This window comes from Ailuropoda melanoleuca, chromosome 8 (genome assembly GCF_002007445.2).
Source record: "Ailuropoda melanoleuca isolate Jingjing chromosome 8, ASM200744v2, whole genome shotgun sequence".
In the NCBI taxonomy this organism is placed as follows: domain Eukaryota; kingdom Metazoa; phylum Chordata; class Mammalia; order Carnivora; family Ursidae; genus Ailuropoda; species Ailuropoda melanoleuca.
Genome location: NC_048225.1, coordinates 128,247,077 through 128,258,082, shown reverse-complemented (window position 1 = coordinate 128,258,082; position 11,006 = coordinate 128,247,077). Strand labels below are relative to the sequence as shown.

The window sequence follows — 11,006 nt, the reverse complement described above, 5'->3', positions numbered from 1 at the left end:
GGGGTCCTTGGGGGCCGGGGCGGGGCCACGTGGCTGCCGCGTGGTCGGCGTCGCTGGGCACGACACCCGGGATGCCGCGTGGGGCCTGGCGGCCTTAGGGCTTCGGCTCAGACGGCGTCTGAGGCTGAGAGAAGGTTGGTGACAGCCCGACGTTTGGGTCAGGGTCACTGCTTCCGTGAGGGNGGGGTCCTTGGGGGCCGGGGCGGGGCCACGTGGCTGCCGCGTGGTCGGCGTCGCTGGGCACGACACCCGGGATGCCGCGTGGGGCCTGGCGGCCTTAGGGCTTCGGCTCAGACGGCGTCTGAGGCTGAGAGAAGGTTGGTGACAGCCCGACGTTTGGGTCAGGGTCACTGCTTCCGTGAGGGATGCCCCGGGACTGAGACCTCAGGGCTCAGGGTTTGTGAGCGCTGGGACCAAAGGGGCTTCTCGGGCTGACGGCGGGGCACCGTGGCCCGCGATCAAGGGCCGGGGAGCCGCGGAGCCGCTGCCCGGGCCGGGGGCGACGCGGAGGGGCGCGGAGCGGGAGAACGCAGCTCAGGCCCCGTCTCGTCCCCAGCCACGCCCACCCACAGCCTGCACTGGAAGTGTCTGAGGATGAAGGTGTTCGTCTGCTGCGCCTCCAGTGAGTGCCGTCGGCGCCCAGCCGCGACCGTGTCCTCGGCTCCCTGCTTTGGGGCTCCCCTGGCTCCCGGGGGCGGAGGGGGGGCACAGGAGCGGGGACTCGCTCCCCAGCTGTAGCGGGGGGGGATCCTGGCCCTGACTCTCCCCTCCTCTCTCCCACTCGCACCCCGCCCCGCAGCATCGCACTCCGGGGAGAAGCCGGCCCCCACCCTCCCCCAGTTCACCATGGGCCCCCATGTGAAGATCAACGTGCTGGGTGAGTCTGCGCAGCGCCCTCTGGTGGCCACTGCTGGAACCGCAGCCCCCTCCCAGGTGCCTGCTCACCTCGCATGCCTTCCCGGGGGCACGGATCCCTCCTATACCCCCCCGTGGGTGGTCACGTCCCGGCTCCACTGCTGCTGCCGCTGCCGCGTGCCCTGCCCTCGCGCACAGCCCAGCCCTCACCAGTGTCTCTATTCATCTGCCCACAGAAGACTTTGAGGGAGAGAGTCCCCAGGTGCCCAAGCTTGAGAAGAGCATCAGCGGGACCAGCCCCAAGAGGGAACACCTGCCCCTGGCGGTGGGCATCGCCTTCTTCCTCATGATACTCTTGGCCTCCTAGCTCTGCCGCTGCCTAGGCGGGGAGACGTGGGGCTGGGAAAGGGCAGGGAGACTTTGACCTCTCCGAGGGAAGCCTAGCTGTGGGGCCTAGACCCCTCCTCCGATGGCTGGAAGCGGGGTCTGCACCTTCATCTGTGCCCGTCCCCTTTGCCCCCTCTCTCCCCACGTAGGGCACTGTAGTGGACCAGACGCAGGGACAGCCACGGGTCCCAGGTGGCCTTGTGGCTCTGGTACCTTTCTCTGACTCCTGGTACCTTCCCCTGTTGTCACCCCGGAGACGAATATGCCCCAGAGAGAGCAGATCCAAGCGTGGGAGGCACCCCCATCATTCTCTTCTAGGGGCGGAACACAGGGAGGGGACTAGATGGGCGAGGGGGTGGCCCACTGCCCCCCTCCCCTGTTTACAGCAATAAGCACGTCCTCCTCCCACTCCTGCTCCCAGGATTGTGGTTTGGATTGAATCCAAGTTTACAAGTAGACACCCCTGGTGGGGGCGGGCAGTGGACAAGGGTGACAGGGGTGGGCATTGGGGTGCCAGCAGGCATGTACAGACTCTATATCTCTATATATAATGTACAGACGGACAGACTCCCTCCCCCTCCTTAACTCCCCGACCTTCCTTGACATCCCCTTCCAGCTTCAGACCCCTTCCCCACCAGGCTAGGCCCCCCACTGGGGGACCCCCTGGCCCCTCTTGTGTCTTCTGTGAAGACAAGACCTATGCAACGCACAGACACTTTTGGAGACCGTGAGACAACAACGCCCCCTCCCCTCCAGCCCTGAGCCGGGACCCAAATCCCACGACCTTGCCCCGCCCACCCTCTGTGGCCCCACCCATCCTCCCGNCCCCGGGCCGGGGGGGGGGGGGGCAGACTAGGGTGGAAGGGCCTGCGGAGCACCTTCTGTGGCTCAGTCTCCCTTAAGGAGACAGCTCTGTGTGGCGGGGGCCACAGGGGCTTCCAGCTGGGCCTGGCAGCCTTTGGGCAAATCATTCACCCTCCAGGAGGCTCACATTTCCCCTCAGAGGTTTGAGCTGGGCTACAGGTGTCTAAGGGCCAGTGCGAGGATGCCATAGCTGAGGACACACCCAGCTCAGGATGGTTCCTCCCTGCTTCGCGTTGGTTCCACTCTGCAATCCGGGTCTTGATTGGAGTCTATGGGTTTCAGGGGAGTTGCGAACCTAGATAGGGAAAAAAAAAATCACATCTTTGTTTTCACATACCGGTAACTGAAATTAAACATTCTCTTATGTACTTGGGCAACAAGCCAAGAGGGCCTGTGTCTTTGTAACCAACAGAAATCACAGATGCTTTCAGGCTCCACTGCCGTTTCTGAAGGTCTCTCAAACACCATGTGTTCTCATCACTACTTTGAAAGGACCATAGTTGTTAGACCGTCCTTGTTTTTAATGTGTTAATAAAGAAGCCTATCTATTACTACACCGAAAAATGTAAATGTTTTGATAACTGTTTCCATGTAATTGGTTTCCTTTATAATCCTTTGTAATTTTATTTTATTCTTTTAAACCATTATGGCCCAAGCGCTGAGAGCATGCTGGGGCCGGGGTCCCACGGAACTCCAGCGCCCTGCGGCTATCAGGCAAAGCAGAGAGGTCACATGGCCCCGCCAGGCCGGGTGGGGTCAGGCTTGTGCAGGCAGCACTGTGGAGGGAGGGGGTGACAACAGGAGCCAAAACCTGCCAGGGACTTGGGGCCTTATGGCCAAGCTGTGCACCCTTGGGACCCCATCCCACCCCAGTTCTCTAACTGGGCAGGCTGGGACCTGGCTGAGGGCCCCTCCTCTGCCCCTGTGGCTCCTGCCAGCAGCATCCCGAGAATGAGCCCTCCCTGGCGGCAGGGACTAGGTCTTCTCCCCACTCTGCACCCATAAAATATGAGAAATGGAATTTCAGCTGGACCGTGGCACATGGGTAGGTTTCCCACTGGCAGAGCAGGGAGACGTGTGGGGAAAGAACCAGGGCAGCCAGGCGACCAGTCTGAGGCTCCCCACCAGAGATGAGACTGAAGAGGTAGGCTCATCCATTCCAGTCCTTTGTGGATTCCAGCGACCTCCTGAGCACCTGCTGAGTGCCAGGCTCTGGCCTGGGTACTGGGGATGCAAAGACAGTCTCTGCCCTCACATAAGCTCATATAGCATGTGTCGATATGTGAAGAGGAACCAGTAACACACACGGGCAGGACCCTATAACCAAGTGCTCTATGGCTAAATGCCTGGGGGCTGTGGGAACACCCAGGGAAACGCACCTTCCTGTCTGGAGACAGGAAAGAGGCTGCTGGGAAGGGGGGGGGGTGCACACAGCGGGGGGTCCAACTGGGGAAAGTAGGGAAGGTCTTGAAGGAGCCAAAACAGTGGGCCTAAGCTGCAGGCTCCTCACATTCCAGGGCCACATGGGACAGGGGCTGGCATGCTTGGGGGCACGCGCTTAGTAGGTTCAAAATCCGGCAATCCCGCAGCGCCTGGGTGGCTCAGTCGGTTAAGTGTCTGCCTTCAGCTGGGGTCATGGTCCCAGGGTCCTGGATCCAGCTCCACATCAGGTTCCCTGCTCAGCTGGGGATCTCCCTCTCCCTCTGCCCCTCCCTCTCTTTCTGCCCCTCCCCCAAGCTCGTGTTCTTCCCCCCTCAAATAAATTAATAAAATCAGATTTTATTAATTTATTTGACAGAGAGAGAACACAAGTAGGCAGAGCGGCAGGCCGAGAGAGAAGCAGACTCCCCGCTGAGCAGGGAGCCCGATGTGGGGCTCGATCCCAGGGCCCTGGGACCACGACCTGAGCCAAAGGCAGATGCTTCACTGAGCCACCCAGGTGCCTCCAAAATTAAAAAAATGTTTAGAAAATAATCGAGCAGTCCAGACAGAGGGCCGGGCCCTGGGGGGCAGGAAGCAGAACCATTTGAGCACCTACTGTGTACCAGGCACTGCACCCAGGTGTTTTCCGCGTGCTGGGAGCACCGTGCCCTTGGAAGCCTCCCCATCCCCAAAGCACAGATGGGAAGCCTGAGGGTTTAAAAGGCCACGTCCCTGGGTTAGGGTCACAGGGGCCTGGCACATGGGACAGGGCCTGGCAAGGCTGGCATTCAATGTGGGTCTGACTGTTGCCACGCTCTGCCCACTGGAACTTTTACCACCTCCTGGAACTGCTTCCCACACATCCTGATTGCCTCCCACCACCCTCTCCACCAAGTCACATGGCGTCTGGAGAGAAAGACATCAAAGGACCTCCAATCTGGATTGGGTGAACCAGTCTGAACCCCACATTTTAAGGGGAGGAAAACTAGGGGCACCTGGCCAGCTCAGTCAGAGGAGCACGCGATTCTTGAGGTCAGGATCATGGGTTTGAGTCCCACGTTGGGTGTAGAGATGACTTAAATAAATACACTTTAAAAAAGAAAAAAAACTAGGGGCGCCTGGGTGGCGCAGTCGTTAAGCGTCTGCCTTTGGCTCAGGGCGTGATCCCGGTGTTCCGGGATCTAGTCCCACATCGGGCTCCTCCGCTGGGAGCCTGCTTCTTCCTCTCCCGCTCCCCTGCTGTGTTCCCTCTCTCGCTGGCTGTCTCTCTGTCACATAAATTAAAAAAAAATAAAAGAAAAAAGAAAAAAACCAAAGGACAGGAAAACTAAAGCTCAGAAGGGTGAGTGACTCGCCAGCCATGCAGACACAAGGCAGAGCACTGGGACTCCCGTGTCCTGAGCTCCCGTCCCCTCCCCCGTGCTGCCAGGCCCCAGAAGAGACTGACAACTTCCCAGGGATCCGAGGCTGATACTTGAAACCTCTTAAACCAGCCCAAGCAGTGGCTAGCGAGAAAGGACCATTTCCCCCGTAGCTGGGGCTTTCGCCTTCCTGTGGGACCTCCTTTCAGGCAAGCCTCTAGTTCATAGAGCCTGTAAGCGGGGGCGGAGCGTCAACGCTTAGATGGACAGACACCGGTGACCCTGAGCCTGCCTGGCACAGAGTCCCTGCCTCTTGGCATCAAGGTCAGCCCAGCCCAGGGAGTCCTGGTCAAGGCAATGCTGAGGTGACACCAGGAACAGGGCCTGAGGGCAGGAGGGGGCAGGTGGGATGGAAGGCGACCCACAGTCCAGACTCAACATCTACTGATTGATCGGACAGGGCAGGGCAGGATAGCACAGAACAAAGTATGGGATCTGGGACTGAGCAAGACAATCAGGGGTGTTGGGGGGGAGAAGGCTGAACCACCATCTGCTGGGGTGCCCTTACTGTCTGCTCGGGGGGGGGGCTGTGCTGTCTTCCCCACCAAGCCCCAGCCCCGAGGCTGTGCTGTTCCCCCCCAAGCCCCAGCCCCGAGGCTGTGCTGTTCCCCCCCAAGCCCCAGCCCCGAAGCTGTGCTGTCTCCCCCACCAAGCCCCAGCCCCGAGGCTGTGCTGTTCCCCTCCAAGCCCCAGCCCTGTGCGGACTCCACAGGGCAGCACGTCCACCCTGACAGGGGCTCCTTGGCCCTTGTCTGTGTCCCTCTGGCTGCCTCAGCAAGGACTTCCAGAGGGGCCACAGTAGCACACATGCGGGAATTCAGAGCGTTGTCCTGGGGGCTCCTCAGGACACAGCTAGTGGCAGGAGAAGACACAGATTTGGGTTTGGGGAGTGAGGCTCAGAGCGGCAACGCCCTCCGCTTCTGGCGCCAGTCACTCTAACCCGGCCATGGAGAGGGAAGAGGAACAGGACCATTTGCTATCCGGGCTGGGCTTGTCCCCTGGGTTGGGGACCTGCAGGGGTGGGTGCTAAACCCTGAGGGGCGCGGGGAGCTTCACCAGGGAATGAGGAATGCTCTGGGCTCAGCCCTACCCTTGTGCTCTAGCCTGGGGCAGAATGGGTGAGGTCCTGGTCCACCTTGCATCCCAGGGCTTCTCCTATGCCTTTCGGCCTTCTCTCCTTCTCTCGCGTTTCAGTTGCTAAGGCCTTGGGGGTAGACCTGTCCTGTCCAGACAGCACTACTCAGCCCCAAAGCCTTACACGGTCTCCCTGATGCTCCCTGTTCTGCTCAGCTGGCAGACCTGGGGTCAGGGGCTGAGCTGGGCCACGGGGGACATTGGTTGGGGAGGAGACATGGGCTGGAATGTGGGACGAAGGACCTGAGCTAGGTAGGGGGCACGGCTGGCATGAGGGACACCGGCGGGAGGGGGTGGGGACACACAGGCTGGGTAGCTCAGCCCCTGGACTGACGGGGGGGGGAGGGGCACAGGGAAGAGCATGAGATGCTGTGGTCAGGCCAGCGGGGGCAGCACTAGCAGCCTCAGGCACAACCCATGACTAGCCTGGGATGGGACCCTGGGGAGGTCTGGCTTCCCGTGGTTTGGCCCCGGTGGGGGGGGCAGATACGGCCCCTCCCCCCAAGGGTCGGCTCCAAGCTCTTGGCTTTCGCCAGAGCGTCTGGCTCCGGATAATTACAGGACTGTCGCCAACCCTGGTTATAAAAGGGAGGATGAACCAGCCCAGGGACCTGAGCTAGGCTCAAGTGGCCTGGGGTCCCCCAAGCTGCTCCTAAGGGCTGGTGTTGGCCAGGGGACGCTCGGGCCTCACCCCCATGCTCGCACACACTTTTACTCCCTTCAGTCCACACCCGCTCACATACTTCACAACCTTGTGGCCCACGCAGTCAATCAAAGTCAGCGCCTGGGGAAGGGGCTGGGGCGACAGTCCTGAAGGGGCCTCTGGAAGGAAGGCAGGGGCTTTGTTGACACAGCTGACGTGGAGGGAGCGGCCCCCTCCCCTACACCCCGGCAGGAGCACGGACACACACTCCCTCACACTTGTGCACACACTCAGGCGTGTGTGCTGGACGCTTCAGCGGCACACTGACACCGTCTCCGGCCTCGGGGCACACACAGAACCGTCACACTGACGCCCACACACACGAGCCCACACACAGGCACCCGAGCCACACTCACACCCAGCATCACACAACAGGATGCCCTTGAGGGCCGGCATCCAACGGGGGCAGTGCCGGCTAGACAGACGGGGCTCTGCACTGGGAGAGCACCGGCCAAACCCACGGGGCAGAATCTGGAGTCCGGGAGAGACCAGGGAAGGGAAGAAGTGGGTCGTGGGGGCGAGTGATGCCGCGTTCACACCCTACGGAAACCTACATGTGGACACAAACACAACCCCTAGATCCCTGAGGATTTGCCCCCTACACACACACACACACACACGCACAGACACACACAAGCACACACACAGGGCGAGACTCAGAGACGCAGACGCCTACCACAGCCCCTCCCAGGGACCACCAGCACCCCTCTCCCCCCACCCTATGCTGGTGCAATGAAAGAGAGGCGAGCTTGGGACCAGAGAGAGCCCTATCACCACACAGCAGACGTGCTTGCACGCGAGGGTGCACACACTCACGGACGCCCAGACCCTGAGCCTGGGGAAGACACCCAGGGAGAAACCAACAGAACCTGCCATGCAGGGCCACGTCTGTGCGCAAGCCCTGCACTCTCTGGTCACAGAACCCCAGGCCCAGCTCCGGGCACACACCCCCCCCAGGCCCAGCTCTGGGCGCACACACACCCCCCAGGCCCAGCTCTGGGCGCACACACACCCCCCAGGCCCAGCTCCGGGCACACACCCCCCCCCCAGGCCCAGCTCTGGGTGCACACCCCCCCCAGGCCCAGCTCTGGGCACACACACACCCCCCAGGCCCAGCTCTGGGCACACCCCCCCCAGGACCAGCTCTCTGCGCACACCACCCCCCCAGGCCCAGGTCTGGGCGCACACCCCACCCCCAGACCCAGCTCTGGGCGCACACACACCCCCCAGGCCCAGTTCTGGGCATGGAGGGTGGTCCTCCTCCGTGTCCTGAGAGCTGCCGTTTGGGTGCCCTTCCAGGCCTCTGAGAACCTGGTCTGGCCGTGGGAACCAGGGCTCAGTGAACCCCTAGGAAGGCCCTAAAACCGGCCCTGGGGGCACTCTTCACTAGTGAGGGCTGCTTACCACACCCGGGCCAGCGCTGAGCCCTAGCGTTCACCCCAGAATGAAAGGGCCATTTGGCTGCGCCTGTGGGCAGGGCTGTGAAAGGAGGCTTCGGGAGAGACAGAGGCCTGAGGGACGGCTGGGGGACAGGGACGGAAGAGGGGCGCGTGGATGAAGGGCAGAGGCCGATGCGAGCACGGCTCGTAAAGAGCACGAGCAGCCACAGACACAGCCCACTCGCAGCAGAGCGCACCCTCCACGGAGGGCGACTTGCTGAGCCCCCCACCCCCACCCCGCGCGAGTTCGCGGTGCCCTCCCGGCCTGGGCAAGCCTGCGGGCACCACTCCCGCGGCGGCGGCCAGGTGCGCGCGTGCCCGGGCGCGGGTGTGTGCGCGTGCGCGCCTGCATGGGTCTCTCACCTGCTCCGGGCACAGGTGGCTGGGAAACTGGGGCATCTAAGCAGTCGGGGCCTTCCGGGCTGGGAGAGCGGGGAAGCCAGGGAGACTGGGCCGCCCCGGGGCTCAGAAGCGGCAGGTTCTCTTTCAGCCAAAAGCACTTAAACAGACTTAGGTTAAAAATAGGCTGTATTTCCTGCCAGAAGGTGGCAGGAGAGGAAGCTCTTTCTGGCGACTTATTCTACCCCAAACATCTGGAGGCCCTGGGCGAGCCCCGCGCCAGCTCTGTCTGCGGGTGCCTGAGCCCGTGACTCCAGCTTATGTCCTTTATTAGCTTATTAAGCTATACTTTAAGAACGTTTTTCGTGGTTCCTCTAGGATTACAGAACGCATCTGTAACTTACACCACTTTACTTGTAGCGTAGGCACTTTACTTCTATGTCACACCTCCAAGCCTTCCTGCATTGGATTGCTACACATCGGATGAGTCCACACGCATTATTTTTGCTTGCATCCCTCAACTATCACTTAAAGAGAATTTTATCTTATTTTATTTAAGAGTTTATTTATTTATTTATTTATTTATTTGAGAAAGAGCGCACAAGCAGGAGGAGCAGCAGGCAGAGGGAGAGGGAGAAGCAGGCTCCCACTGAGCGGGGAGTGCGACCCGGGGCTCGATCCCAGAACCCGGAGGCCACACAGGTGCCCCAGAATTTTATTTTAAGTAGGCTCCACATCCAACGTGGGGCTCGAACGCACCACCCCAAGACAAGAATTGCATGCTCACCCACTGAGCCAGCCAGCCTCCCCTCTTATTTTTTTTTTTAAGATTTATTTATTTATTTGAGAGAGAGAGAGAGAGAGCACGAGCTGGGGGAGGCTGGGGGAGGTGGAGGCCAACCCCTCCAGAGTCTCTATCTCAGAACCCTGAGATCGTGCCCTGAGCTGAAACCAAAAGTCTACACTGACCCAGCTGAGCCACTTACTTAAAATAAGAAAAAAGTCTTCTATATTTAGCCACATATTCACCATTTCTGGTGTTCTTTGTTCCCTTGCATAGATGGATATTTCCATCTGGTATCATTTTTCTTCTGCTTGAAGGACTTACCGTCTTTCTCATAGCGCAGGCCTGCTGGTGATGGCTTCGTTCAGATTTTGAATGTCTGAACGCATCTTTACTTCACCTTCAGTCCTAAAAGGCACCTGCCCTGAATTCCAGGTTGACAGTGTTCATCTTTTATTGCTGTAAAGTCATTGCTCCGCTATCTTCTGGATTCCATTGTGTTGTTTTTGTTATTTATAAATATTTTATTTATAGCTAATCTCTAGGGGCAGCTGGTGGCTCGGTCCATTGGGCATCTGCCTTCGGCCCAGGGCTTCAAGTCCCGCACTGGGCTCCTGCTCAGCAAGGGAGCCTGCTTCTCCCTCTCCCTGTGCTTGTGCTCTCTCTGTCAAATAAATAAATAAATAAATAAATAAATAAATAAATAAATAAAATCTTCAATAAAAAAAGATAACTAATCTCTACACCCAACGAGGGGCTTGAACTCATGACCCCAAATCAAGAGTCACACGCTCCATCAGCTGGGCCAGCAGGTGTCCCTGGGTTTCCCTTGCTTCTGATGAGAAGTCTGCTTCTCCTTTTCCTCTTTATATAATACGTTACTTCCTTCCGGCTGCTCCTAAGATTCTCTCCTTATCACTGCTGCTCAGCAGTGCCTAAGGCAGATTGTGCTGTGTCTTCGTGTGTTTTCTTCATGTCTCTTGTGCTGAGGGTCTGTGGGGCTTCTTGGATATATGGGTTTATAGTTTTCATCAAAATTGGAAAGTCTTTGGCCATTGCTTCTTCAAACATTTTCCCGTCAACCCTCTCCCCATATTTCTGGGTCTCCGCATATATTCCACAGTTCACTGATTTTTCCTTCTCCTTCTCCTTCTTTCCTCTTCCTCCTCCTCTTCCTCCCTACGCCTTCCCCTCTCCTTGCTTTTTCTCCTCTTCTCCTTCTTGTCTTTTCCTGTGTTTCATTTTTGATAGTTTCTGTTGCTAAGTCTTCAAGTTCACCAACCTTCCTTCTGCAGTGTCTAATCTGATTTTAATTCCATCCAGTGCACTTTTCATCCCAGACCTTGTAGTGCTTGTCTCCAGAAGTTCAGTTGGGGTCTTGTTGCACATCTATCCTTATCATGTTCATGTGTTTCTTTATCTTCTTGAACATATAGAATATATTTAATAATAGCTACTATATTTTTTTAAGATTTGTTTCTTTATTTATTTGACAGAGAGAGAGAGAAAGAACAAGCCAGGGGAGCAGTAGGCAGAGGGAGGGGTGAGGCAGTTTCCCCACAGAGCAGGGAGCCTGATGGGGGGCTTGATCTCAGGACTCTGGGATCATGAGATCATGACCTGAGCCGAAGGCAGACGCTTCACCAATTGAGCCACCC

At 58.5% G+C, this 11,006-nt stretch overlaps 1 protein-coding gene across 2 annotated transcripts in view; it reads left to right on the top strand.

Moving 5' to 3' along the window:
* The window catches only part of EFNA3 (ephrin A3), a 9,000-nt gene extending 6,940 nt beyond the window's left edge, over positions 1-2,060 (top strand). Inside the window, exons 3-5 of one of the 2 annotated variants that reach the window (XM_034667511.1) lie at positions 557-622; positions 800-877; positions 1,092-2,060. In XM_034667511.1, coding sequence (XP_034523402.1) covers positions 557-622; positions 800-877; positions 1,092-1,222 — 275 coding nt within the window. In that variant the 3' untranslated portion in view covers positions 1,223-2,060. The remainder of the gene's footprint in view (positions 1-556; positions 623-799; positions 878-1,091) is intronic. The other variant, XM_034667513.1, reaches the window with a different exon arrangement.
* Positions 2,061-11,006: the final 8,946 nt, after the last annotated feature.